Source organism: Saccostrea cucullata, unplaced genomic scaffold (assembly GCF_032062105.1).
Source record: "Saccostrea cucullata isolate Sc308-1 unplaced genomic scaffold, CSIRO_AGI_Scuc_v1 ctg2626, whole genome shotgun sequence".
Classification (NCBI taxonomy): domain Eukaryota; kingdom Metazoa; phylum Mollusca; class Bivalvia; order Ostreida; family Ostreidae; genus Saccostrea; species Saccostrea cuccullata.
In genome coordinates, this window is record NW_026941146.1 from 3,047 (window position 1) to 26,021 (window position 22,975).

General features: G+C 33.8%; 1 protein-coding gene and 1 non-coding gene across 5 annotated transcripts in view; both read left to right on the forward strand.

The window, feature by feature from the left end:
- The first annotated feature begins 710 nt into the window (after positions 1–710).
- Trnal-aag (transfer RNA leucine (anticodon AAG)) lies at positions 711–792 on the forward strand. Its single transcript has one exon. It is a non-coding gene; the product is annotated as a tRNA-Leu (tRNA).
- A 2,053-nt stretch (positions 793–2,845) lies between these two features.
- The window catches only part of LOC134257299 (titin-like), an 85,082-nt gene continuing 64,952 nt past the window's right edge, over positions 2,846–22,975 (forward strand). For all 4 annotated transcript variants that reach the window (XM_062739933.1, XM_062739934.1, XM_062739936.1 and 1 more), the window contains exons 1-14: positions 2,846–3,892; positions 4,014–6,100; positions 6,274–6,517; positions 6,658–6,746; positions 6,840–7,040; positions 9,189–9,319; positions 9,586–9,732; positions 17,366–17,475; positions 17,738–17,899; positions 18,166–18,235; positions 18,373–18,465; positions 18,598–18,693; positions 18,853–19,014; positions 19,290–19,442. In XM_062739933.1, coding sequence (XP_062595917.1) covers positions 2,880–3,892; positions 4,014–6,100; positions 6,274–6,517; positions 6,658–6,746; positions 6,840–7,040; positions 9,189–9,319; positions 9,586–9,732; positions 17,366–17,475; positions 17,738–17,899; positions 18,166–18,235; positions 18,373–18,465; positions 18,598–18,693; positions 18,853–19,014; positions 19,290–19,442 — 4,758 coding nt within the window. In that variant the 5' untranslated portion in view covers positions 2,846–2,879. The remainder of the gene's footprint in view (positions 3,893–4,013; positions 6,101–6,273; positions 6,518–6,657; positions 6,747–6,839; positions 7,041–9,188; positions 9,320–9,585; positions 9,733–17,365; positions 17,476–17,737; positions 17,900–18,165; positions 18,236–18,372; positions 18,466–18,597; positions 18,694–18,852; positions 19,015–19,289; positions 19,443–22,975) is intronic.

Sequence of the window (22,975 nt, forward strand, 5' to 3'; positions counted from 1 at the left end):
AATAGTATGTTACCGGTCCCTGTGCTTTAATTCATTGAAAATAATTTATTATATTGCAGATTAGTAAATGTCTTGTTGAACAGAAAATGTAATATTTAAAATGAAATTAAAATGACATAACTTTCAAGAAACTTTTTTTCATATTTTTCCTGTAGTACTTTATGAATGTTTGAGCTCTATAGATCTGTGTATGTAAATGCTATTAATGCATAATCAATTTCATTAAATATTAATCAATAAAACGCAGCCCTTTAGGGGCGATAAGAAAAATTCACTTATATGCACCTCAGGGTTAAAATATGTAAAGTTATAAAGAAACGACTAGTATGCGTATCTGCGAAAAGTAAAAATGGCAGTGATTTCGGAATATTAGAATCGTGTTAAGGAAATAAAATCTTCAATAATCATAGATGATAAAAAAAAGAGAGAATTAAATTAACAATAAGCAAATAGAAACAGATTTTTCAAACAAAGTTTATCTCTAGATAAAAGAACAAATGATGGATTTCGTGTTTGAATGATTAATGGCAGTTGACTTTAAAAATTAATGCACTTTTAAATCAATCATGTCAGTTTAAAAGCCGTAAAAAGTTATAAATACAAAGAAAGATGGAGAAAAGGGTGTGTGCTGTTGTACTTATTGTGCAGAAGGTGTACATGCGTATATGATCAGCCGCCAACCTTTTATTTACCTAAAATCATCGCACACAGGTAGCGTGGCCGAGCGGTCTAAGGCGCTGGTTTAAGGCACCAGTCTCTTCGGAGGCGTGGGTTCGAATCCCACCGCTGCCAATACTTTTGTATTAACTTTAAAACACATCAGAGGTGAGATCAGTCTGACAGAGGTTTAAAATATTTCAGAAGAAATATTTTTGTACAACTGAATATACAGTATTATATAAGAAATCGTTATTGTACATGACGACAATAATTCAAATTTGCTTTTTAATTTTTAATTTTTTTGATTTTTAAACTTTATTTTGGTTCTATTGATCATAAGGGTTTAGATTACATACAGATTAATCATAATAACACATTTTACCAGCAAAATAAAATTCTCAAAAATGCAGCTCATATTGCTTTAATTACAATTTGCAATATTTTTTTCCGATGTCGAACATGCAGCTCATATTGCTTTAAAATAAATGACCAGGGGGAGACATTATATCTGTAAAAATATAAACTTCTTATCCTGAAAAATGTAAGAGCAGTTACTAGTATCTGGACGTGATGTACCAACCGACTTTTTTCGGTAGAAAACCTGGTTAAAATAAACCTAACTTATTTTTTAAGGAGGCAAGAATGAAGAATTCGATGAATTCAGATATAAAAAGGTCACACATTCCGAGAACACAACCAGTTATTGTTTTGTCTTGCTTAATTTAAGAGTTCATACGTTTGTTTTAATTAGCAACTGTGTAGCTTTGAAGTGTGCTCTGGTTTTCTGTGTGGAATTTTATTGATGTAACATTTAATACAGAGACAAACTATACCAATCAAACTTGCTCATCAACGAAATTGGTGTTGAAGTGTAACTACATCTACAATTACCTGTTTCTGTATACTCACTATTGGCCTTTTCATAGAAAACAACCCTTCACAACATTTTTTCCCCTAGATTTGTTATTGTTTGTTGCAGAGAAGTATTTCCTAATTTTTTTGTAGCAAAATACTGAATAAAAGTCTACTTTGAAATCGTTATTTTCATGTATGTAATGTTAACTGCACGCCTTTAAAAATCTACTGTCTTAGTTATATTAAAGAACTTGAATGTAGAATATAGATCAAAACAGCACAAGACGATGTGAAGAATTATGTGGATTTTTTTTTGTAACACCAGCCCCGTTATCAATAAACAGATAACAGCTTCTGATTTATTTGATTTTTGTTTACAGATAAATGACGACCTTTCTATGAATAACACAAGCGTCGAAAAACACGAGCCAAATATCAGATTAACATGCACTCTGAAGTTTGTTCCATGAGTAATTCTATATTTTAAAATAGCTAATGTAAGTTTTAGCTGTATGTCTTTCTTTTGATTTCTGTTCCTATAAAAAACATTGGAACGCGTGCTTCTTATCTTCAGCCATTAGAAACAGATATTGCAAAAGACTGGCAGCATTCCTAATGTACATGTAAGAGTGGCATCAAAGGTGAAGAACACAATTCTGCGAACAAAAAAACTAGCAAAAATCAGGGATATTTGTGTACATTTATAAATTCCTACAGTTGTTGAAAAATTGCTTCAACTCTTCCTATTCCACTAAACCATATTGAATTTTCTTTAAAAACAATTAACATAATATACCTTGATAATATATTTCATAGTATTATTGCTTGTATGTTAGGCAAATGGCGTTTATGTCTCCTAGCTTATTCAATACTCAATAACATGTTCTGAGAAAGATCTTAAACTGAAGTGGGCTCCTGACATATAAGTTGATCAATCAGGTTATTCAATATTCAACAATCATCTTTAAATTCTATGATCACATAAATGACTTTGTAAGCAAACAATACCTATTAATGGTCGTATTTTGGCCTTTGCTATTCAGAATAGGTCCTTTTATTTTTTTATGAAATTACCGCAGAATGTCCCTTCTTCCAGATCAATACAAAGAACTAACTGGGGGCGTCACCTGTAAGCAGGAGTCCTATGGATTTTTTTTTTTTTGGAAAATGTATTACAATGTATTTCATTAAAAAAGGGTTTTCTTCGTTATTTTACATTAATTAAGGGTATTTTTGCATCTCATTTAGAGTAACAGCTGTGCACCTATAGGAGCTAGTGTAGATTAAGATTTACTTAAGATTTACATATTTCTTTTAAAAAAAAGTTGATTATAGTTGTAGATGAACGGGTAGAACACGAGCTCATGTCGGTCCATGAGATGAAGTTTGAAGTGGGCGGTCTCTATGACCAACAAGACGATGACAAGATCCCAATAGACGTCCAATTCGATTCATTCATCGAACAAATCACAGGCAAAGAAGGCCATTTCAACATCTCATCATCTCTCGAGGGAATCGAAAATCAGAAGAATGAGAAGGGGAGAAACGGAATCCAAATCACCACCGAAATAAACAACGAGAAAAACTTGAACGAAGAAAATAAAATCTCAGCAGATGTCAAATGCGATGACAGTGGGATTGGGCTGGATCTTGATAAATCCAGAATGTCCTCAACAGAGGAGATGATGGATGAAGCAGATGGCCAGACGAACAGACACGGTATGAAAGGAAAAACTTTACAGAAGGACTTACAAGATGGAGGCTCCATCGATAAAGCAGAGATCTATGGCGAAAAGGAACCTTCAGTAACGATACAACCAAAACGTCGATTTTCTGATCTTGATGTTCATTTGAAAATGATGGGCGATAAAGCCTATCCGTTTTTCCAACCAAATCCGGAAGAATATCCAGAAATAGATGGACCAACAAACACAAAAGACATTGCAGCTGAATCAGATCAGTTAGAACTTAAACATGAGGTACAGACGGATAACTGTAATCAGGAAGAAGAGAGTGGACTCTCATTGAAACAAGATTCTCATCTCGAAAGTAAAGAAAACAATGATGTTGTTTTAACTCCTGTGTTGGATGTGGACATTGATAATACTTCGAAAGAACACGATTTGAAACCCGATTTAGAATCTGTAAACGAGAACTCAACAGACAAGGAAGTAAAGAATAGTGAGCAAGAGGATAAAGTATCGAAGACAGAAAATCCCACAGAGGAGAAAGACGACAAGGAAGAAACTGAAGCAACAGAAAAAGATCCAGAAGATGCAGACCTTCTCGATGATATGCTGGAATATCTGAAGAATAATAGGAAAGGTTCTAGGCGATCAATGACTACGGATAGCGGCTTGGGAGACGATGATTACAGGTACAGTATATACATGTTATATATTTTATCAACAAAAAAGGTTCAGGAGATTAGTATGCATTCCTTTCTCTTTGTATCCTTTTGTTCTCTGTATCATCATTCATTTCTATCTCCCTTCTAGGGACAGCTCTCCCGATTCTGATTGGGAAAGCCAAGAACATCGGCGGAAACGGTCACAAGACAATACAGACCATCACTCGAAAGCAAAGCCATCCGTCTTGAGCAAACAATTGAACAAGATGAAAATACCGAAGATTTTGATTGAAGAAAGCGATGAAGTGGAAGAACACGATTTTGTATATCCTGAAGTAGCAACCGAATCACACACGGAAGTAGAGCCCACCGTAGCGGTTCCTGAAGTTCTAGATTCACCGAGATCTCATACCGAGGAGGTTAACGAGATGGACAAAGAGAATATCGAACCAATCCAAAAATCACAACCAGAAAACGTAATGAGGGTAGAGGTGGATGTAAACCAAGGCAACAACAACATCGAGAGCATTATATCCGCAAATGTAATTTCATCTGAAGAAGCACCGTGTTCCAAAGTTGATTTAATAGAAGAAAAAGAAACAGAAGTAGAAGAGAATGAGAAAAGAGAAATACAGAAGCAAGATCTTCATGTTCCTATTGTTCACGCTGAGCTTGAGTCAGATATCGAGACTGCTAGCGAAATTGGTAATATGACCGAACTTTACGAGACAGCAGATGATACTGAATATGAAAAACGACTCGCTACACAAGTAGAGTCTGATCTCGGAACCAGCATGGAAAGTATTACAAACAAGGACGACGATGAGAGACTCAGGATTCTTGGTAGAAGATATGAACTGAATACCAGCAGCAGGGAGAGCAGTATGCCTGTTAGTGATTACGATTTCCAGTGTCGGAAAGATTCCTTACGAAACGACAGGCGATCCACTCTCAGAAAGCAGTACATGATCGTGGATTCTGACGAAGACGATGATACTCATAGTCTTCGTCCCGTGCATGATGATGATTACTTTGCAAGCACAGAATCCTTGGGAATAGGTGTATCCAGAGAGAGTTTGGACAAAACATTCTCCCAGTTGGAATTATTATGCGGAGAAGTTATTCCTGAGACAGATGAAAATGTTCTTTCAAGAAGTGGTTCCAGAGATGACGGTTGCGATCCAACTGAAAACGATAATAAGGGTTTTCAGATGCTTGATAAAAATCAACAGAATCCGAATATCTTTACAGAGTGTTCAGAATCTGCATATTCTGAGAGTTTGTCGTCTGAACCTGAGGACATTGAGGATATTCTATCAAAGAAAGCAAAGGAAATTCAGCAAGAAATGGATACTCTTAGTCTTGCATGGAGAGAGGAAGAATCTGTTGAAAACCAGATGTCAAATGATGTAGAAAAGCTTCAGGACACAAAACCAGAAGTCCCTAACCAGATTATCCACACAGAGGTTGGTGATAAAGTACAGATCAAATCGAGGAATCAAAGTTTTGTTAGAGAATCTGAAAGACCACAAGAAACAACTGAAGATTCTTTTGCATCTTCTCCATTGTCTGAAAAGGCAAAACTGACAGAGTTGAACGAAGATTCTTCCTTTAAGGCAAAACTATCTAACAAAGAGGTCTCTTCGACTAGAGAAAATGTTTTGAAAGAAAGGGAAGGAAAATTGAATGCTATTGAAGATATTTCTGAAGAGCAAATGAAAATGGCAATAGAAAATGAGAAAGACTCTCTTTTTGCTCAAGCTAACAAGACCAAAGAGCAAATACAAGAATCGTTAAATACTTCCAGTACAGATTCAACCAAACAGGAAAAAAGTACTGTCAATGAACAAGAACCAGTTGAACAGGTCGAAGAAGGTGTCATTGCTTCTACAGATTCAGCCAAACAAGAACAAAGCTCTGTAACTGCACATAAACCAGGTGAACAGGTTGAGGAAGGCATCATTGTTCCTCAGCTTGAAGAGCCAAAGGAAACTATACCAAAGTTTGTCGACCTACCTAAAGATGCCATCCCTCAACAGCCATCTGATGAGTTTAATATACTGGCAGACGTAGACACAGACGAAATGAAGTACCGAACTCCAATGGACGATTTCCTGATGTCCACCAGCAAAGTCTCCAGCAAAAGGAAGCAGACGAGACCTATTATTTTGTCTGCGTCATCTGACGTCACAATCAAAGAAGGCCAATGTCTGGTACTGGAATGGGAAATCACAGGTTTGTCACTTCAAACATTATTTTAAAAATTTGAAGAAAATGAATTATTTTTCACCTGAAATATGGTGATTTGAAATCAAATATCAAGGAATAACTACCAGAAAAAAAGTTTAAGTCCATAATAGATAATCACAAAATATGAAAACAGACGATCTTTGATATTTCTTTAAAAGGAAACCCCGAACCAAAGGTTGAATTGTATAAGGATGGCGCCCTGCCCCGCTTCTGTAATGGGGACGGTCTATTCCACGACTCGGACTTTGTTACGTTGGAGGTGCTCCACAGCTCACCCAGTGACACTGGCTGCTACGAGCTCCACCTTACCAACGAATTAGGAACTGACGTCAGCTTAATCAACGTCATCGTGACGGAGAACTCTCGTGAGGGATCTTTGGTCTGGGAGAAGCCTCTCGAGAGGTAACATAGACAATTTGATCTGGGAATATTAAAAGAATTTTGCATGTGAATTCTAACATCGGTTTTTAGAGAAAATTGAAATATAGCATTTTAGCAGCTCATTCTATTAATTGTCTTATTTATATTATTTTGTGATTTAGGGCAAATTCTCCACCAACGTTTACGGTGACTCCGGGTGACGTCAAAATTATCGATGGACAAACTATTGTTCTAAAAGCCAGTGTTGATGGTAAACATCGGACAATTCAATAATACATTTTCAACTTATCTTTTCTTTAGTACTAACCTCTTAAATTTCTCTTTTTGAACTCCCACTTTGCAGGTTATCCTAAGCCTTCCATTCAGTGGCTAAAAGATGACGACGATCTTCAGGAAAGTGCCCACTGTGACGTCATAGAGGAAGCCACCTACAGTTGCCTTGTTATCCCTAATCCTACACAGGAACATGTCGGTCAATACATCTGTAGGGCGGTCAATACGGAGGGAGTGTGTGAGACAGTATTTGCGGTCACCATGGACATGGGTATATAAATCAAAGTTTACACAATATTTAAGAAATAAAGTACGTTACAAATTGAGGTCTAATGTTGTGAAAGATAAAAGCCGAGGCGTTAGCCGAGGCTTTTATATTTCAAACAACATTTGAGAAATATATACGACAACAAGGACTTTATTTCTATTCTGCCAAGATCTATAAATACGGCTGATCGTTTCCTCTATAGAGAAACGAATTAGGTCACCATGTCTCGATTTCGCTGTTCCATTTAACACCAGAGGTAAAATTCGTTTGCTTACCTGTAATGCAGACGATTTGAGCTTTCGTTGCATTAAAAATAGCCTTTTTAGATTATAAATTTGTTCGTAATATGTATTGATCAGTTAGAATGAATATACAATAACAAAATCATGTTCCTGTTTTACTGCTAAAATCACGTTGTTTAATATAAAAGCATGAATAGCCCCGCTTAGCTATAAAAACCGACATTCATCAGCAACTTGATGCAATTTACAGTGTGTTTATACTGCAAAAGACGACACAACTAAACAAGTATTTATACAGCCAAACATGCATTTGAATTGATCAGATTTGATACGTGTTTCTGATCTGATAATTTTTTGATGACGTTCGTGATTTATTGGAGAATAATGTCCGGTGGTTTCCTTTGATGTTTTCAATAATCGTGGTAGAATAGTGAATACATTTACAAATTGATCTAAGTATTGGAAATACATACCTTTTATAAACGAAGGATGGGCAATTAGATTTTGAAACAAAATTGAATGTCATTTGTTGGTTCTTCAAATATAAAAGCATGTTAAATGATATGAGAATACAACGTGTTATCAAGCAATAATTTAAAAACAAGCATTTTGTGTACGTATTGAACGTTTTTAAGTAAACGTTTTAACTCATAACGTGTTTTTGAATTTCTTTGAACAATTTTGCGGGTGGATCGATAAACAGGGGATGCTTACTCCCACAAAGTCACCTCTGATGTTTAGATCACCAGAGCTGAAAGCTCAAGTGAGCTCTTCTAATCACCCAATGTCCGTCGTCCGTCCGTCTGTCAGTCCGTTTGTAAACTTTTCACATTTCAATTTCTTCTCAAGAACCACTGCATGTGCCAATTTTAAGCAAACTTGTACAAAGTATCCTTTAGTAAATGAGAATTTAAATTATTATGGTGAAGGGCTCAGCCTCATTGCAAAGGTAAATAATCAAGAAAAGACAAAAACGGGGTAGTGTCATTAAAAATCTTCTTCTCAAGAACCACTGGGCCAAAAGGCTGAAACTTATTTGGAAGCATTCTTTGGGTAGAGTAAATTCTAAATTGTTAAAATCATGACCCTTGGGTGGAGCCAAAATAGTTATTACCCGTGGGTGGGGTGTCTGGTGAAGAACTATTCAGGTTAGCGTTGTGACCCATGGGCCTGTTTTATCCAACCCTGTATTTTCTCTTATCACAATTTTTTTAATTGTTCTAATGTACTTTTATGATTGATTCATGTTAATTATCTTCTTTTTTCACATAGGTATGTATCTTAATAAATATAGGAGCCATATTTTAACAATTACTCTATCATTCAGCTATAAATACATGTAGATTTTACTATCTTGAGAATTTTCGACTATCACTCGATTAAATCCATCTAAAGCTAAATATATCAGAAGAAATGAAATACACACCTTTTAAAATGCAGGCACATATCATCGTTTTAAAAAGTGGGACGGGAGTTGGGGGGAGAGAAAAAAAGACAGTTCACTTGAAAAATCTTTAACAAGCAAAAAAAAGTAAACAAATAAATGATTTACAAATAAATAACAATAAATAAATATTGCATTCATCAAGAGTAACGATAAAACATCTACTTTTTTAAAGTGGAGAAGATACATATTGTCTATTCTATCTCGTTTCGATGCCATGTGGCTGTGAAGTATGTAAAATATATGAATTTTGTTATAAAGTAATCGAATTTTACGAGATATAAAATTATTTTGAACGCATAAAAAAGTATGCCGTTTTCCACGCAACATGTAGTTGTAAATTTGAAACATTTTCACCGTGAAGGAAATGGACAAATAAATAAACATAACATGAAGTAAAAAAGGAGATAAAGAATTCATTGAAATTACCAGCTCGATATCTGTTAAAAAGGTTTATTTTGGCAGGTGATGAAATGAATAACATGAAGCCATTGGAACTAGTAGAGCCATCACACGTAAAACCGATATTTGAAAATCTGTCAGAGGGTACATTGAAGTTCTCCCCCAAAGTCAGGCTGGAGATTACGGAATCCGAGGTTTGTTTGTGAAGTCTTAGAACATTCCCTCTTCATCATTGAAGGTCAGAGTAATGATGAGGTAGTAATGAGCTAGTGATATTGATGAGAATGATATAAGTTTCCCATTCACTGCCGTGCGAAAGTTCCTTGTCCTTAAAGACATATTTACATGAACATTCAACTATGTATACCGCCATTGGCACACGAAATAAAAAAAAAAACGTATTGACAAATTAATCAGTCATCAAAAAGGGAAAATTCACAATATGTAATGAATATTTCAGGATTCCTTCTGCAAAAAGTTTGAAGTATGTTCCAAAGTCATTGACGCTTTAAACGACGTCATCCTGGAAAAAGGTGACGTGGTGGACGTCTTGGACAGAACCAAGGGCTCCCATTGGCTGGTCAGGAAAGAACACGCGAAAGACGAGGTATAAATGTTATAACATAAAAAAGGTTAAGAATAGGGGTCTTTATAAAATATCTTACCTGAAAACATCATAAATGCGTTTTACAGGTGTTCGAAACTCTAATTTAGACAGCATTCTATTGTATGTTCTTTAATAATATTTCTGACTTTGGAATCCATGGAATTTTAAATTGGAGATCAGTCAGGATGGTATCTCGTTGGTCAGTTTACGCTTACAATATACAGAATGTGTTCTAATGCAGTTAATTGGTGGAGCACCTGTTAAATTGTCAGGTAAACGGTTCGAATCACCTGCATAAAAAACATCAAACTTGGCACAATCAAAATGATCTGGAAGAAAGTTCATTTTGTACATTTTCCTTTTTCCATGATTAATGGAACAGCTCAGTTGAAATCTCTATGGTGAATAGTTATTTTTTTTTATTAACGGATGTGTTTTTTCTTACCGTTGAGACTCGCAAAAAGTGTTCTGATACAGAAATTTTTTTTATAAAATCAAAGTCAAGGAAACAAGCAAAAATAAAATAACAAACACAAACAAACGTAAATAATAATAATAATAAACATATTTTGCTCGTTGGAGAGGGGTGGCAAGAAAAAAAAATCGAGGACCAATGATGGATTTTTTTTCTTCACGGGTAACAATTTTGTGTAAAAGGATCGGGTTCAATATCCTCGTTTCCAGATGCAGAAGATGGATCGTCATCATGGAGGGTAAATTGAAAATTCAAAGGATTCGTTTAATTTAAATTTAAATAAATTATCGATTAGGCCTAATTATGACATAATTTATTTCATAACAATAAAAAGTAATAGGAATAAATAACAGATAGAGAAAATCATCAAAATGTATAATCTTCACTCATTATTTGACAGACTACACCTCAAATAATACAACACTTAAGCTGTAAGCCAGGCTAGCTTAGTGGGAGCAGCTGGCATTTATTTAATAACAATTCATAACAAACAGGCATACATTATTGTGTATGTGAACAATGAAGTACTGCAATGTTTTGGTTAACTATGCGTTACATGCTATTCATTATACCCCAATCAAAGACATTAAAAACCGCCCAGGAAAAAACCATAGACGAGTAACTATGGAAAACCTGTGTCCGTCGCTATGTAAATAATGCCTCAAGGGAGAATGCCGGACGTGCATTCGGAGCAGTACTTGGTATGCATAAACACCGTTTATGTACATGTACAATAAAGCAAAATCAAAATATATGACAATATTACATATATATATAATATAATACATATATCAACGTATTAATTTGAATATAGATATAAACAAAAACACGTGTGTGTTCTGCGGAGCACTGACTTAGAATGATCCAACACCTCACAAAATACCACCTTCCCATTGGCCTTCCTTTGGCCACGCCTACCATAAACAGGCATTTCCAATAAAATACGTTCCTATCATACAATGTTTTCCCGCTATTCTACGAAACGCGGGAAAACTTTAGTATAATCTTCACTCATTATTTGACAGACTACACCTCAAATAATACAACACTTAAGCTGTAAGCCAGGCTAGCTTAGAATATCAAGTTCAAAAGTTAGAGCGTGAAAAAATATAACTTTCAGATATCAAATTTATAAATTACAACTGAAAAAAAATAATGATGAACAAGCAACTGTTCTTTCTAAGGAAAAATGTTTGATAATACCGACCCCCCCCCCTTTTTTTTTTTTTTTTTTAAAATTAAAATGTACTTTCCAAACTGACATTAACATAGCTGTCTTTTGTCGAACCCGACAGTCTTTAAACAGGGGACGTGGTCGAATTGCCCGCTGTAGCGTCAACGCCTGCGCCCATAAAATATATGCCAATGTTAATATTTTCACAGAGCTTGTTGATGCAGATTCACAAACTATCACTGTTTCATTTTCTTGTCTGTCTTGTTCATTTATAATTTTACGTATGAACGCTTTTGATGAATTTATATCTGCTAAGACTACGTCAGAAGCGACATAATGATCTGAACTCGTCGATACCTTAATCATCTTGCATTTGTTGATCTGTCTGAAACTCCACGAAATATTTTTACAAATGGAATGATCGTTAGGATCCGTGTTTCCTGGAATGAATCGTTTAGACCCGAATATCCCAGAATGGAATGTACTCACTTGATGACACAGTCGCACAAATCACAAATTTTGATTTTATTATTTTTTACACATTTCTCTCGATAATCACACAACTTCTACATTAGGACGACATTTCCTATATGTTCTGAATCCATGCTGATTTTACCACCTTTTCCATGATCTTGTCCAAAGTTATGTCTGCAAAAACAAGTTATGCGTAAAACGAATGTTTATACTATATTTAATAAAAAATCTAAGAAGAATCATATCGATTATCTTGTGTCCACCATAAATACCTTGCACCCTTTTGAGTTATCAAATACGTTACTTGTTTAATTTCTTTTAACAAAATTTTGTCATTTGACTTCCTTTATTCTTTTTTAAAAAGCTACCAATAAGAAACAGACTTCCATACTGGAAACATTAAAGCACTCTTTCTGATACTAAGCCTTGTTGGAGACACTAATCAGTTATTAATAAGCTATACATTGTCTAAATATATTATTTCGACTAGTGCCTTGACATGACAATTTTTATTTTATTCTATCTATTTTTTTTTTTTTTTACACCTTGAGTTTTAATCAGTAGTAAAACTGTCACAAACAAGTGGACCTAAGGTTCAACATATGTTTTCAAACACATAAGTTTTAACTCTCCAATCGTTGCTATTTAAGCACATACTAAAAGTTTTGGCTCTAACTTATTATTATTTTTTTTTTTTTACGATTACCACGTATCCGTTTTGCAATATTTTATTAATATTATGGCTTTCTACTGCCCACCTCTATAATTCTACACACATCTTGTCTATATATCCCAAATACTTTTCCCTATAATATTCATTTATCTATTTTTAGATTCCGGTTCTCTCCACATAGAACTCTGACAAGATTCTGACTTGTCCACGTATTGAACGTTTCTGACAAAATTCCTGACATGTCCCCGTATTGAACGTTTCTGACAAGATTCCTAACTTGTCTAAGTATTAAACGTTTTGACAAGATTCCTGACTTGTCCACGTATTTAACGTTTTTGAATGATTGAATCTTTCTATTAGAGCACCAATAACATGAATCAGACGCATCATTATAAATATTCAAATAAGATTTCTTCTCTAGACCTTTTGAATTAAGCATATTTATAATTAACAGATTCCAAAGGATGAGACACAAATCCAAAGAAAACTTTGATATAGACTTCTCCTTTAACATTTTTTTTTTTTTTTTTGATATTATGGATCTTCTGGCCGTCTACATGAACAATTTCCACTGATTATCACAAATGTAAGATACAGAGTTTAAACTTTCAAAAAACCTTTGTTTCGAAAACTCTTCAGATCCTGAATCTGATAAAAGATTCCAATGTATCGTTGTATAAAATCCAGCCACATTTCCTATAGCGGCTTCCGAGTTATGAAATGATTTGCTCTCTCATACAAGTTGTTATAAGTAATTGAAATATTATCATACTTTGAAAACAACTAACTTTGACTTAAATTTCACTGATATGCCGTAGCAATTTTTCTGTTCTCTGGGAAGTTATATACATGTACTATTGTTTCATTATTCCACTCGAAAATTACCAAACTATGGTTGTTAAGGCCGCTAAATGAATTGTGAATACTACACAATGTCCAAAGTCCAAAAAAGTTTGAATAAAACTTACAGATACTTACAGCTGCTTAAGAAATACAGGGAAATTCCTTGTCCTGTCCAATATTTACCTTTTTTTTTTTTTTTTTTAATTTTTTTTTTTTTTTTTTTTTTGTATAACTTTATAATAAGAATGCAGCAAATGGAATACCAAATGGTAAAGCATTGAACACAAAAATATTTTAATACACCATCGTATTCCCACTGACTACGGTCTAAGATGATAGCTGAATAAACACTTTACTTGTCCTTTTTTTTTTTTTTTGAATGCATACTCGTCCTATTTAACTGCAACATGAGGTATATCCTTGACCTCAGCTACTCAACCTTTTTATATATTTATTTCGTTTGAGGTACGAATTAGATAGAAATCGATTTTTACTTGGTGTAAATAACTTTGAATTACTTTTTTTTTTTTTTTTTCAGAATTTCAAGGTTTTCACTTGAACACCCGGTGAATACCACGTGGTTCTCTAAAACCGGTTTCACTAGCAAGGCTACAAAATGTCTTGAGGCGAACAGTGATTTAAATGCCGATTTAGGACGACACGTCGTTTACGATAAAAGTTTAAATCTTATCTTTTATTACTTTTAGTGAGGACGAACTTCATTTTGTGTGTGCAATCTATATAAAATCTGTAGACAAGACTTTCTAAGAAATATTGGAATTTCAAATTTACATTATAATGATTTAAATGTTCTCTTTAAATATCTGTTAACTCATTTCCCTCGTCAATCTGCAAATTTTATTTATAAAGCCTATAATATAAGACAAAGAAAAATCACACGCATGTAATTATTGTACATGTATATCTATTGCTAAAAGTGACTTATAGGTCCGATGGGCCGGGTGTTCCACATATATGTTTAATTGTATATCGAATGTTAAAAATTACTGTATACACATGTCACTATAATAAAAAAATATTTACTTACTTACTTACTTACTTTACTATTACTCAATCCAACATTTAACATGTAAATAAAAATTGTTTTTCATATTTTGCATGTTATATGTACATTGTACAATAAAACCGCTACATGTCGTTGCTATGTCGTAATGGTGTGTTGTTTATTGTACTTTCATTTGAATATAATGAATGGATACAAAGTTACAAATAAATAAAATATATAATTATCTACCCCAAAACTCTCACCTTAATAATCGATAGAATGAACTTTAACATTTTCATTTATACTATAGTTTCTTACAATAAACCTTTAATAAAACTATCTTGGTATTTCGTTTCCTTATCATTAATATTCTTAGAACACTTATACTTATCTTAGAAACTGTTTCTTTATTTGTACATTGCATAGCCCGATGACATGGAAAGTAACAATCGTTACAGGACCCTGGTTTTCTTTTGACATCGGTTCTGCTTGCTCGTTCCTGCTCCCCAAAACTCAGGAAAAACACGTGTGTGTTCTGCGGAGCACTGACTTAGAATGATCCAACACCTCACAAAATACCACCTTCCCATTGGCCTTCCTTTGGCCACGCCTACCATAAACAGGCATTTCCAATAAAATACGTTCCTATCATACAATGTTTTCCCGCTATTCTACGAAACGCGGGAAAACTTTAGTAGGCACACCTCAAGGACTTAGACTAGCATTTTAGTTTTGGATCCCTCGCTACGAGCAAGTAAACTCGAACTTGGTTCTGCTTTAGGCATATGGTTTAAACCAGAGACATAAAACATGGTTTTTATATGCATCTGTTTAGACTTGGTCGTGAAAATTTTAGAAGAAAGAAAATATCTTGCAAGTCAGTAAATAAATGTATTTTTTACAATAACAACATTAACCCTCGAATCATGAGTTTTCGTGGCATTACGGTTAATTTGTAATAAAGTGCTTCAAGACTGAATAATTGAGATGTTTGCTATTTACCACATATACAAACAATAATTCTCCTTATTTTAAAATGATTTTAACTCACATATCATTTGTTATTTGTTCTGAAGGTCATTAAATTCTTGCATAGTTGCTCTTTCGATTTTTTTGCTGACGTCATATGTTTTCGTGGTATTTATAAAACAAGCAAACTATGGAAATCTAGTCGGGCAAAATCCTTATAAATTTTACAGAGTCAAAAATACTAGTTAATTGACAAAACGATTACATTATTTGACATGGAAATTTATTTGTTGTTAATTAAGACCACATCTATCTAGGCGTGCGTAAGCTGTATTGCTAAATAATGTAAAAATTTTCTCTTTCTCATGAGTGGCCTAGAAATAATTTTGTAAATCTTTATTTTAATGTTTCATGTTTTAAAATATTAATTCCATGTATACTTAAAGAAATAAAATGTTTAATTCAATTAATTATCAATGGCATAATATTTTTTTTAGCATGTAACTTTTTAACACCCCCGATATTTTCTTTGAAAATTATATAAAAAATGACGTTACTAGATCACCGTAGAAAAAAATCAAAAGTGGGAAATTCCAAATTATTGTCACATGACCGGAAGCTGTATGGATAGTTAACAGACGATGATATGCAGGATCGCTGGCTATTAGTTTGTAAGTTTGATATTCTAGTTCAAAACACGTTGGATAAGCGTATATTACGCAAATTGTCAAATTTGCGAACTATGCATAACTCACTCGCTATATTTTATTTTGACAAAGGCAAAACGGTTTAACATTTGGTCATAAAAAATGCACAGGGTTCCCCTTTATTAATAGCAAATATGACGTCATTCCGATCTCGCATTGTGGTATTATTCCTAAAAATAAAAAATACCACGAAAACATATATACCACGAAAACACATGACGGGACGGTATGCAGGAAGCCGATTAAAATATGCAAATTTTATAAATATTAACAGAGCTGAATGATGTTTTATAATGTTTTTGACATTACTGTATTAGTTTTGTTAATGATACCCAAAATACAGCAAAACTTGTTAACTACAAACACGGATAGAGCAAATGCATGGATATAGAAAAGTTCTTCAAAGTCCAAAGAAAAATTCTGAAAAATTCATTGTAAAATTTTTACAGTTATTATATACAAATTTACATATATAGACCAGTGTATTCATTAAATTTATGATCTTAAACAAAATGGCATAAAATACACAGGAGTGACCCGGATTGGCAACTCCGCTGTAACAAATTTCCAAAGATCTCAAAATGTGATATATTGAACTGACTTTATTTTTAGTATAACGTATTTGTATATAAAATTCAATTCATCATAATAAAATCTTAGTTATCCAACGTATGTTTTGTAATAATTGCTTCCCTAACATCTTTGGTAGTACACTGTAAAACCCCAGTCACCTTTCAAAAAACGACCAATGGCCTGAGGTTTTTTGAAAATTATCGGGCCAATATCGGCGTTCATAGGAATTAATGTGAATGCTCCAGGTTGCCCGATACTACTCTCTGGCATTCATGTTTTTCAGCCGATGATATTGAGAAATATATTTCTGATTTACATTAGAAAACTTAACATATATCTTGCAAACAACTTGATCTGCCTGACAAAAAAAATGCATTGAACCAGACAAGGCTGCCAGAACTCTAAATAGGTGCCCTAGCTGGCAATCAAGCTTTTGTCAATGATGAACAAACCTCTTGACTGACACTGTATTTCTAATGTATTCCTTAGATTTTCTATATGCTTTCATTAATACAGCAGTTATTATGCCAGACGAGATAATAAGAGTAAGACAATTTGAAGTACTTTGCTATGTTTCATCCAGTGCAGTTAGTTGTTATGACAGCTGCCAGATCTTAGTAGAAATAGAATTTCTGTGTATATGTGATTTATTGTGATTTAAAATTTACTACATAGCCAGAAAAGTTGAATTATTTTGTAGAGATTCAATAATCACAATGTATTCTTATTATAATGACAGGTGTGCTATGCTAGTCCAGAGAATTTAAAACCATGTTTAGGAAAAGAGAGAACAGACCCTAAAGAACTGGAGAGCAATGTCTGCATTGAAAAAGTGGAAGAAAAGAAAAGGTTTGGTGCTTTTTGATTTTGGTAACAGAGTATGTAAATGATTAGGATCACTAAAGAAAATATTTTAATGAATTACCAGTATTTGTAAGCTGGTAATATTTATCTTAATTGGTTTAAAGTTTTAGCGTCAACTTTACCCCATGTTAGGTACAGTATTTTTAATGTTCCTCTTTAAAACATTGTTGTATAATAAAAAAACTTTGATTTTTCTCTGAGCTGTGTCAGCTGGAGTTTATTAGTGACGGTGATTTTCTGGTCGTAGGAAGCTGGTACAGGACCTGCTGGACAGTGAGACTGACTATGTGTGTGATCTCAGGGACCTGATAGAGAACTACTTCGATGTCGCCGACGACGAGTTCCCCGACAAAAGCAAAGGAAAAGACATCTTTAGGAATGTGGAAGCACTCTATCAGTTCCATCATAAGTAAGGGTCTCACTTCCATCATATGTATCGGTAAATCTAACAGTGCAATCATCAGTGAATTGATCAGTTTCATTGTACGTAAGCCTAACAGTTCAGGCAAAGGGAAAGCACTTTCATCCCAGGTTTTGTGCTTTTTCAATATGCCTTACTGTGAAGTTACTGAAATATATATATCCAGGGATGAACCCTATCAAAGAACTATATTTTATAATTTTTTTTTCAATGAAAGTAACATGCATTTATATAATTTCTTTTTTTTTCAACAGAAAATTGCTGCCAGAATTGATTGCTGCAAAAAATGAACCCGAAAAAGTGGCATATGTATTCCTTAAAAAGGTCCTCTTCTATAAACAAATACATAACTGACATTAAAATATTCAAAGCAATAAGTATATATTGTGTTCTAATTAAAATATAAAAAGCTTAATGCATCTGTTATACAATGTGATTTTGACTTTTTATTTTGTTGACAGAGGGAAAGCTTCTCTGAGTATCTACCATACCTTGCTGGTAAAAATAAAGCTGGTGAAAGCTTGGAGTCTAAGGAACTGAAAAAATTCCTACAGGTATGCATCATATGAATCATTTAAACTGTTAAATTCTTAAACTCCTCCAGGAAATAGGGAGCTAAGTGTTTGCATTATTATGTAGGACTGTAGTAAGAGTATTGGTTATGGTATTTCTTTTTTGTGATGTAGGACTATAGTAAGAGCATTGGGGATGAAAGTGACACTCTCCAGGAACTGTTGGATAGACCAGTGGAAAGAATCCATGAATACATGGATCTCTTAAAGGTACCCTACCCTCATCAAATTCTTTCAGTAATTTTATATATTTTAATAAATGAATAATTACTAATTTTTAAAGTTCCATGTTATTTGAATGAATGATTCATACTTATGCATATGTTTTATTTGAATGTCTGGATGCAATATTTTGACAATCTGTTTCAGAACTTGATCAAGTTCACTAAGGCTGGGGGTGGGGACTGTGTGGAGCTGTTGAAGGCAGTCAGTATGCTGAGTGACATCTGTCGAGAGGTGGAGAACATCATGTTACTGGACAATATGGAGGGCTGGGAGAACCCAGAGCCTGCTCACTGTGTCATATCACACGTATGTCTCGAATAGTAATATCACACATATGTAGCATATCGTAACCAGTGATTTACTCAGGCTTACTGTGTCATATCACAGGTATATGCCACACATTTTTCAGCATATACATGCATAAGTTTCAATAATAATTTTTTTTTTAAATTTAGAACTCTCTATCTCTATTTCATTGAATGTCATTAAATTGCTGTAAATAGGGATCATAAGTTGAAGTCCAGATCAAAACTTGAGCATTAGATAAAAGATTGAATGAATACTGAATTTGCTCTATTTAGGAGACAGCTACAGTATGGAGTGGGGAGGCAGAAGTGGGAGAGGATTGTCATATCTTCCTGTTCCCTGAGAAGATGGTCATAGCTCGCAGCACAGAGGGGAAGGACACTGCACCAGGGGGCGTGGTCCGCCTCAAGTTTGATCAAGAGATCCAGGTGGGTGTGACATATGTAGTAGTATACAACACTCTATAGTGACATGTAATAGTTTACATTCCAAAAAAAATTCAAGTCATGAATGTGTCAGAAACTGGAGAGTTTCAGGTTATTTTTTTTTTTTTTTTTTTTTTGCTGTAGCTGGTGGAGGAAGCCAGACTGTGTTTGTATGTCAAGAAAGATAACTCTGAAATTTTCCTCGCATCTTTTAGAATTATGCAATATATAAATCATATTGCATGTGTGAGGGCTTAGAATGGATTTAGAAATATAGCATGTTTTTGTCTGGTTGTCTCTTCATCTACTGTCAGTTTGTAATACTTCCATATTTAGATGATATCTGTGAGATACTCAAGCTTTTTGCAATAAAATTTCATATGATTACTCCTTTAATAAATGAATTGAGGAAGATCCCTATTTTAGGTCAAAATTTCAAATTCACAAATTCATCTTGTTATGAAATGATACAGTTTAGTCTGTGGATGTTATGTACGAGTTAAGCCAAAGCTAAAGATCACAAATTGATATACTGCTTTTTAAAAATGATTGCCATATGATAAGTTAATTTAGTTCTCTTTGAACATTTGAAATGAAACTTAAGGTGAAATAAGAAAGGCCTCAATGTATCAACTTTGAGGTCAGAAGGTCAAAAGTCAAGGGAAAGAAAACATATAAAATAATGAATTAGATATAGAATGGGACAATTCAGTTCTTAGATGTACTTGAGCTTTTATATTGAAATTTTACATCCTAAACTACTTATAAAGAAAAGATTTGTTACAAATCATGTGTTACACAAAATGATTTCCACATCTATTATAAATACATCTAATATATATATACATGTTAGATGTTGAAATCCTACGAAATTTTTAAATGTTATATTGTTCGTTTAACTATCAGTATGTCATATGTCTCTGACAAGGTGACACTGTATGTATTATGTACATGTTAGATGTTGAAATCCTACTTCCTATCAGTATGTCTGTCTCTGACAAGATGACTGTGTATTCTGTGATAGCTCATAACTAGTACTTTATTGTCAGAGGAAAGTGCATTCAGACTTAATGCCTATTTATTTACTGAATGTTCAATCAAACTAGACAGTGTACTTAAAAAAATATATGTGTTAAAAATTGGATTAATGATGAAAAGATAAAAAGAAACAAAGTTCATTCTTTATTTCAGCATACAATTTTCTTTAAAAAGTGATGTAATGGTTTGGGTCGTGGATATTGGCCTGGGTAGGTCAGTTGGTAGAGCACCTGACTATTGATGTAGGTGTCCCAGTTCGATTCCTGGTCCAGCCGTACATTTTTCTCCCTTCCTGTTACACTGAGAAATAATATGCAGCAGGGTTACATCTATTTTGCCATTCCAACTTTCTGTTGAAAGGCGTTTTGAACCTCAGAAGTTCATCTGTTTCATATTTTTGTTTTCTCTCACTAACTGATTAATTGATTAATTCTCTTGATAATTGAGAAAGTTTAGGAACATTAATTCCATCTAGCTGTCTGTCATTCTGTCCACTTGTCTGTCTGTATGTCACAAAAAATTAATCTTAATGACCTTGTGATCCTGAACTAAAAGTTTGACACACCTTAAAAAAAATGTTGATGATTTCTTTTAAATGAGAGAAGATATTAGAGTGTTTTATATTCACATGTGCATTAATATCTGTGACAAGATTTTCAAAGGCTTTATGATTTTTTACCCCGTGATCTTGGCTTTACTTTTCAAAATTTTTAACATTGGTGATAACTTTAATTTTGAATGAAAGAACATAAGAAATTCATATTTTTGTCATATGCATTACTTTTCCAAGATTTTTTGCTCCTGAATAGACAAGACATTCATATTTCTTCACCAATGTATTACTTCTTAGAAGACTGCTCAGATGGGTTTTACAGTTGAGTTTGACCCTTCATATTTGAACAATGACCCTACATGAAGTACTTATACATTTAAATGAACACCAACTACATGTGATTTTTAAATTGTTCTTGAAAATTTTCAATGCTTACATTGGATTAATTTTAATAAAATGCAATAAATCACAGAGAAAGAGGATCAAGAGCATTGGACTCTTCAAATTTTAAAATAAAATCATATTCTTATTGGATCTCATTCTATAATTAGAGGTCATGCCAAAGAGGATCACATGACCTGGTGTGCACATTGTATTGTGCTTTAATTATGTTCCCCAAACGGAGTTTGGGAACATATTGTTTTTACTCTGTTTCTTATTATTAAGGTCTTCCGTCTTCACGGAAGACCTTATAGTGATTCTACTGTTTCTTCTTATTATTATTTTTCTGACCATCTAATTTTGTGCACGCGATTTCTCGAAGACTACTGGATGGATTTTCATGAAATTTACGGAAACAATGTGTTGTTATCTGAAGTTATTTTATCTGAGAGATTTTTTGAAGATTCGCTTCCGGTGCCAAGTTACGGGACATTTCCTGATTTTAAAATGACATTTTGTCCACAATTAAACTCAAAAACGGTAAAAGATATCAACATGAAACTTTCAGGGATGATAGATCGTCATAATTACTATCCAGGACGCAACTTTTCGTTCGTCGTCAGTACTTCCTGTTGTTACCAGATGCGAATTTAAAAAGTCGATTTTTCTAACTTTTTTGTCTTTCAATATTTTTGAAGTATTTTAAGCTTGGGTAATAGAGACCTTTCCAATGATGCTTACTATATAATCTGTTTGAATATTGACAAATCCAAAGTCTAGATATTAACATTCAAAAATCTGAAGCGGGTCCAAAATGGCGGCTGTCTCCGTAGACTCCGCCATTTCGCGAGTAGGGGTTTATGGAGGCAGCTGAGCGTTTGATTAAACGATTCTAACATAAGGATACATGAAATGTAAAAAAACTACTTCGACTCTCACGTAGTAGTGAAATGGTTGGAGGAGTTACCTCCCGTTACTTGTTTATATTATAATAGATAATCAATGTAAATATTGTAATTAATTGGTCAATTGACAAAAGAATTATACAAGTATTATTGATAAATGATGTTCTGTTAGAAAATAATAATAGTGTTGCCAAAAGAAAGGCAGTCTGTTGTATTTCATCAATATGATATCTGATAACTTATCATCATTGATTAAGTTGAGGTACAAGGGGGCAGTACAGCCAACTGACATGTGTCTTCACTTTGGTACAGAAACCAATTGGTTTATCGATCAAATCGGATTGTGCAAAGTTGCCGTAGTCAGTGACGTTAGCTATAGGTTTGTCATTAGGACAGAGAAGCTCTTAGAAAGTTAAATCATACTGTGTAAGTATATTGTAGCCACTTGGCTAGAGTTATATAGGCAACTTGGTAAGCAGTAAGACACCAGGCAGGTGTTAAAGGCTAAATCAAGAGGCACCAGGCAGGTAGATGTTGACTTATATAGTCAGTTGTATAGTGAGGCAATTATCATATGGCACCAGGCAGGTGCCGGTATTAACTGAAGATATATAATTATACAAAGCACTTAGGTCATTTGATTTAAAGACACCAGGCAG